Genomic DNA, 7,042 nt, shown 5'->3' on the forward strand with positions numbered 1-7,042 from the left:
GAAGCAGGTCCTTAGTCTAGCTATGACTATGGATGGTGACGAATCGTAGTCGGGCGGACCTGGGTAGGTCTTTAAAGTGACTACCCTCAAGTCAGGCGTGTCAAGCGACCCGTGCCCACTGACTTTCAGGTTTGCAGCTGAGGGGTAAATCCAGCTGTGTCTTAACGGAGCCTTCCCAGGGCCGGGCAACCCTGGGTCGGAAGTGGCCTTGCCGTGACTTTAGGGCGGAGTCACGGTCGACCTTTTTATAGAGCCCCAACAACCCTCAGGCCCGCCGCGCTTGCCTGGTCGAGCAACGCGGGCGATCATGTATTGAATATGGAAACCTATTCCTATGGAATACGGACCTCACGGGGGAGGTAAAACCCCAAACCGTTTCCGCTACCATCGAGGAAGAACCACGAACACCCAGCCAGGGTGCTTCGGCTCCGATGGGAACGGAAGGGGCTGCAAAGACCAGCACCTCTTTAGACAACAATAACACCCACCCACACAATAGCAGAACCCAGACGGGTACCAGCAAGGCAGCCACTGTCACGCATCAGCAGCGCAAGGCCAAGGTCAGCCGGGCTCGCTTTATTCTCGGCAAGATAGCCAAGAATGAGGCAGAGGGCAAGACTGACCAGCGTGATGCGGAGGACAAGACTCGATGCCTTGCGGAGATCGCAGACTTCAAGGAATACATGAGGACGCGCCGGGAGGCCACTGAAACAAACACAAAGAGGGACCGCTCGCACGAGGCAAGCGTGAGCGCACCCAAAAGGGCAAAAGACGCTCAGGGGAGGCCAAGACCGACCTCCTTTGTGAAGAAGGCCAAGAAATTTAGCGACGTAGCCAGAGACAGCCTCGCGATGGCACAGGTGGACGACCTGCACGACGACGGACGCCTGCTGTCGGAGAAGTGGGAGGAGATCGAGGTCAAGGTGGCCGACATGATAGCTGAAAGGCTATCAGCCGTGCCAAATGGTCCGATCCCCTCCTTCGACTCGTCGGACATGGTCAGAGGGCACCGGGTGATCAAGTGTGATGACTCGTTCTCGTGGTCCTTCCTGGCGGAATGCATATTCAAGATTGGAAATGCATGGGACGGCCTTAGCATTAGGCTCGTCCACGCCAGGGAGATTCATAGGAGGCCGCTGGTTTGAATTTGGTTGCCAAAGGATCAGACTGACCAAGGAAAGGTGCTGTCGCTGCTGAGGGCTCAGAACCCAGAAGTGCACACAAAGGACTGGGCGATACTTAAAGTAGAGAAGGAGATAAAGACGAGCCAGCCGTTCCTCTTCCTCATCAACCAGCGCTGCCTGCCGCAGCTTGAGAAAGCCGACTACACCATCCGGTACGGTCTACGGAAGGCCAAGATCAAGGTATTCCTGGCAGAGCCGGATGATGGTTTCGAGGAGGTCGATGACACCAACAAGCTGTTCGATGACCTGGTCATCAACGACAAGACCCCAGACGTGACGCCCAATACCGATGCCTAAAGTCGTGCAGATTAACCTGAAGCGCAGCACGCATGCTTCAGCCAATCTCGCAGTTCTTCTCAGTGAGAGGAACATTGACATAGGCATCGTTCGAGAACCATGGACTCGACCATGGAGACAGACAAATTTCGGGTCTAACACAACAAAGATATACACTCTTTTATACTAACTCGACAGGTAGGCCGAGAGCAGGTATTATTATAAAGAATAACTATAACGCACTTCTATGCCCCAATCTTAGCACACCGGATCTAGCAGTTGCCAGATTCGTGGCGGCGGATTGGACATCGATGGTGATAGCCTCATCCTACATGGCCTGTGATGAACGGGCTCCACCTGAGCCAGTCATCAAGCTGCTGCAATGGGCGGAAGATACTAAGACGACCCTGGTGCTCGGATGCGACGCTAACGCCAGGCACACACTATGGGGAAGCTCGGAAACCAACGAAAGGGGTGAGTCTCTTTTTGATAATATTATCTGCCGCAACATCACCATATGTAATAGAGGTAACACACCCACCTTTATATTCCCAAGCACTAGGGAATTTTAGGGATGGGAAGAGGTGTTAGACCTCACTTTACAGACAGAATTTAGTAGATATAAGGTTGAAAAGTGGATAGTGTCGAAACAAAATTCCTTTTCAGATCACAGGTACATTTTCTTCGAAATTTCGATTCCGATTAGCAAACCGGAACCGAAACGTAACCCCCGCAGAACAAACTGGGACAAATTCGGTAAGATTGTCTACTCAAAAGTTAGCAACAGGAGAATACGGGTACAAACCTCTACGACGACCCTGGACAAGGAAGTAGAGGACCTAACAAACATTCTAAACAATGCATATAAGAAAACATGCACGGTTTCATACTCTAAGAAACAACACCCTTTATGGTGGACCAAAGAGCTTTGCACTCTGAGAATGAGGGCAAGAAAAGCCTATAACTCCAGCTATGCTACCAAGGAATGGGAGCCATACAAAGAAGCACAAAAAGCATACAAAAAAGCGATATACGCAGCCAAGAAAGACTCTTGGAGGACTTACTGCAAATCGCTCGAAGGAATAAAAGACTCGGCTAGACTAAGCAAGGTCCTTGCTAAAGGGTATAACAGCCCAACTCTATTACACAAACAAGACGGATCAGCGACTAGTGGACACTAGTGGACACACACTTTCCAGGCAACCTTCGAAAAAAGCCAGCACCTACTGAAGGTCAGAGGGCTCATCAACCAACACACACAAGGGATATCATAACCATTGAAAGAATCAACTGGGCGATAAACTCTTTCGATAAATATAAGTGTCCGGGGCCAGACGGCATTTTCCCGGCTATGCTTCAAGCAACACAGGTCAGCATCAGTAGGTGGCTGCAAGCCATTTACACGGCTTGCATCAGACTAACACACATACCGCTTTTATGGAAGGAAGCCAAAGTTGTATTTATACCAAAACCAGGAAGAAGGGGTCACATCCTAGCAATGGACTACAGGCCGATCAGCCTCACCTCCTTCCTAATGAAAACGCTGGAACGAACGATCGATATTCATATCCGGGAAAACGCCGAGAAGCAGCATCTACCGGTCGCTCAGCATGCGTACCGAAAGGGCAGATCGACAGAAACGGCACTACACGAAGTAGTCTGCCAGAAAAATCGCTACATTTTAACCAATATACAATGCCCCCCTTCTTAGATATAGAAGGCGTGTTCAATAATGTAAACGCCAAATCCATACTGAGCTCCCTCAACTCGATCGGCATTGAAGGAGACATCAGAGCCTGGATCGGAGTTATGCTCCCGAGCAGGACGATAATAGCCGAACTGAGTGGCACTAAATCTTTCACCCAGTTGAAAACGTTTGAAAATTTAGAACGGCGTGGTCTTTAATTAATTAATTAATTAATCTTTACGCACTAACAATAAGCAAATGATTAAGAACGTGGATCAGCGCACTCAATGCCAAAAACAACAAGACGAAGTCCGTGAAAAAATTCAGAGAGAGCAAGACAAACGTCGTCTTTCTTTGGCCCGCAACAATGCTTATTTCTCTTTTACGAATAATACTCTAGAACCGAAAGTGCAAGAAAATGAAAGTTTACTGACCGCCGAAAATCAGAGAGCTAGTTCTTGCTCTCCCGCCCTGCTTCTCAACGCTCAAACGCCATGGAGTGAGCTATGCAAAACTCCAACCGAGCTTCAGCCACCTGGTGCAACAACAACAGCAACTACTACGTCAACTACAACGGCCTCTGTCGCCAACATTGCAATAACGACTCCACTCTCTTCTTCTGCAGCGGGTAAAGCAACAACACTATTAAGTGCAAAAATCGGGTCAAACGGCAAAAACAAAGCTACGGTTGAAGAAATGACAAATCCGCAAGCGGGTTCGGCAATGCAGACAGGCATGGATCGCTACATAAATATTTCCAAGCGCAAGCTAACGCCCTCAAAAAATGCTGACGGCAATAAGCCCAAAGTAAACCGTACCAGCAAAGGCCCTGAAAATCTCGGGCCACTAAATGGAAATAGATTTTCCATTCTGGCGGAGCACGAAACAGATTCTGAACAATTAGCCCCAAGGAAACTGAAGCCGCCACCTATCTTTATTCGGGAGAAGACCTCGAATGCCCTAGTCAACAAAATAGTTGAGCTAGTCGGAAAAGATAGCTTTCATGTTATTCCGCAACCACTATTCAAGGTCAAGCTGGAGCCAGACAGCAGAACTTTTAAAAAAAACACAGTGCACCCGATCTACAAGTTGCAGTACCTGCTGCATCGTAGGATCACAGTAGAAGAGCCGCACAAACGGAACGGGCCAGTGCAATGCACGAACTGCCAGGAATACGCATCGAACCAACTGGCTGAAGTTCAAAAAGTACGTAAGTTCCCACATTGAACTGACTCCACAGCTCAACATCAAGGAGGACATCGACTGCTATGCCGATGCACTGGAGTCTGTACTCGTCGCAGCAGCCAAAGTCTCTACACCGCAAGGGAGGGATGGGCGCACACACCAACACAAAACTAACTTGGAAATCGAACAGCTTGTTTTGGAGAAAAGACGTTTGAGGCGTGCATGGCAAACCAGCAGATCGCCATCCTCGAAACAAAGTCTTAAGGAAGCTGGTCGCAGACTTACCAGGGTCCTAAGGCACGAAGAAGTAGAAGCACAACGCCAGTACATTGAGAAACTTTCACCCACCAGCACCAAGCATCCCTTGTGGAAGGCCCACCCAAATCTAAGTGCGCCGTCCGAAACAGTAATCCCCATAAGAGACTCTTCAGGCAGCTGGGCCAGAAGCGACAAAGACAGAGCTTGTACAATTGCTTTACACTTTCGAAATGTCTTTCAGCCAAACCCTGCAACAAATTCATTCGCACTACCGTCGCCGCCAATTCGAATCGAAACTGAGACGGACCCAATTCAGTTTCAACCAAACGAAGTTGCAAAAGTCATCAGCGAGCAATTGAAACCAAAAAAGGCCCCAGGCGGTGATCTAATAACTGCGAAAATGCTAATTGAATTCCCAAACTGTGCAGTTGAGGTCATTTGTAAACTCTTTAACGGGATTACACGAGTTGGCTACTTTCCAAAAAAATGGAAAAAATCGGTAATCATAATGATTCCAAAGCCAGGAAAAGCCGCTTACGCGGCAAATTAGCGTACTAGCGGCGCGGCGAAGAGAGTTTGGAGACCGAGAAGTGTAGAAGAGAGTTTGGAGACCGAGAAGTGTAGAGTGAGAGTTCGGAGACTTCGAGGTCAAGAGAGAGAACTCTCACAAAGAGAGTTTGGAGAGTCATGGCGGAGAGTGAGAGAGTGGAGACTTCGCAGGCAGAGCCAAAGAGCCGTGGGTGCAAAAGGAAATAACGGAACTGCACCGGACTTTGGACTCTGCCGTGAACTTTAGACCAGGAGGATGAGTGCCACATCGCATCAGCGGAGCGGCACACAGGCGTGCCACATGCAACAACAGAATCAGCGGGACGGCAGCAGCATGCAGAAGAACAATTTAAGGCCGTGCGTGAAGGACAAGTGGGTCAAACAGGGACCACGGACTTTGGACCCGGAGTGGAGAGATTCAGCGGGCAGAGCGCAAAAGGGAAATAACGGTTCCCGGAGGCCCTATAAAGAGGCCCTATAAAGCCGCCGGGCGCTGGCAACTGGATCAGTCGATCACAAGGAATCAGTCCGTCAAGATCAGTCAAGATATCAAAGTGAATAAGTCAGTCAAACAGTGCCAAGTAATCTACAAGTGAAAACACAAGTCAAGTCGTCGGAAGCAGCGCCGTGGGAGCCTACAAGGAGCAAGATCGCTACGTCGAGACGTTCGGGATTGGATCATCAGGAATCTCCGAATTGAGACACAGGTAGCTGAGGTCCGGAGGGCATCACACGGCTAAGTCAAGGCAAACTGTTCCTACTCCTGTCCGACTAAAGCCTCGCATTGCGTCTGGCGTGTCCCTCAGAGTGAACAGGCCAATTGCCATTTCAAGGCGCTGTCCTAGAGAGAACAGGCTGTTGGTCATTTCAAGGCGCTGTCCTAGAGAGAACAGGCTGTTGGTCATTTCAAGGCGCTGTCCTAGAGCGACTAGGCCCGTCGTGATTTCAAGGCGCTGTCCTAGAAAGAACAGACCGTTTGTCAGTTCAAGGCGCTAGCCTATAAAAACCCACGGTTTTACGAGCCGTGACCGGCGTGTCCGTAACCCCAAGTACCAAAGCCACGCTACGTCTAACTTCACAACCAACGCACCCCGGAGCAGAGCATCGGACATCGAGCTGCACGGAAACGTCACGAACGAGCTAGCGGGTGAGGCCAGGGTGGAACGTTCGTTTACACCAGGCGTAAGGCAAGGTGAAGCACTAGGCAGCCTCCAGGTATCTACCTAGACTGTCAGCGCGATCCGAGCAAGAGCCTAGTGGGACCATCCGGGACAGAGCCAGGGACAGGAGGTTGTGTGTCTATAGGCGTTGCCCTGTAGAGCGCAGCTCCTGTTCACCCTAGTCTGAGAATGGTGACGCTTCCCTAAGCCCACACGGCTGATCTCCTTGCGAGTCCGAGGCGCTACGTGTGGTCGGCGAGTCAACGCATCGGAGCAGAACATCGCCGAGCGTCCACAGGGAGCTACAGGGAGCCACAAGACCGGAGCAAGGAGTCAACGAGGAAGGCGATCACCGAGGCGTCGCACCGTCGTGGAGAGACGAGCATCACTAGGAGGCACCGAGGACCACGAGTGGCGACACCAAGGCCATCCGAGCCACCAAGCCCGCTGTAATCATACCCGCAATAAACCCAATTCGAACCCGTGAATTCTGTGCTTTCTCACTGATCTACTGGGCGGTCACGTTTATATAAATTTGGTGGGACGAACACATAACTTATCTGAGCTAGCCGCACGAATCTCGTAGCGAGCAGACATCCAAAATCAGTTCGTTACATCTGGCGCTCAAAACGTGATTGTCCCAGCAGTGAAAGCAACGTAAAGCAGAATGGGGAAGAAATGGATTTACCGCCCCAAGACAGAGGATTTTGCCTACGTCGCAGACAGGCTAAACATCGCTCTGG

The 7,042-nt window shown here is 50.3% G+C and overlaps 1 protein-coding gene across 1 annotated transcript; it reads left to right on the forward strand.

The window, feature by feature from the left end:
• The first annotated feature begins 431 nt into the window (after positions 1-431).
• Positions 432-1,481, forward strand: LOC138913220 (uncharacterized). The gene is made up of 2 exons (XM_070216033.1): positions 432-1,013; positions 1,161-1,481. The coding sequence occupies exons 1-2, from the start codon at positions 432-434 to the stop codon at positions 1,479-1,481; spliced, it is 903 nt and encodes a 300-aa protein (XP_070072134.1).
• The last annotated feature ends 5,561 nt before the right edge of the window (positions 1,482-7,042 follow it).

Source organism: Drosophila takahashii, chromosome 3R (assembly GCF_030179915.1).
Source record: "Drosophila takahashii strain IR98-3 E-12201 chromosome 3R, DtakHiC1v2, whole genome shotgun sequence".
NCBI classification, from domain to species: domain Eukaryota; kingdom Metazoa; phylum Arthropoda; class Insecta; order Diptera; family Drosophilidae; genus Drosophila; species Drosophila takahashii.

Bases quoted from the DNA above. Each gene is read 5' to 3' on its own strand.
- LOC138913220 (XM_070216033.1), top strand. From the start codon at position 432: ATGGGAACGGAAGGGGCTGCAAAGACCAGCACCTCTTTAGACAACAAT. The intron at 1,014-1,160 runs GTGATCAAGTGT...TGGTTGCCAAAG, and splicing joins ACATGGTCAGAGGGCACCGG to GATCAGACTGACCAAGGAAA.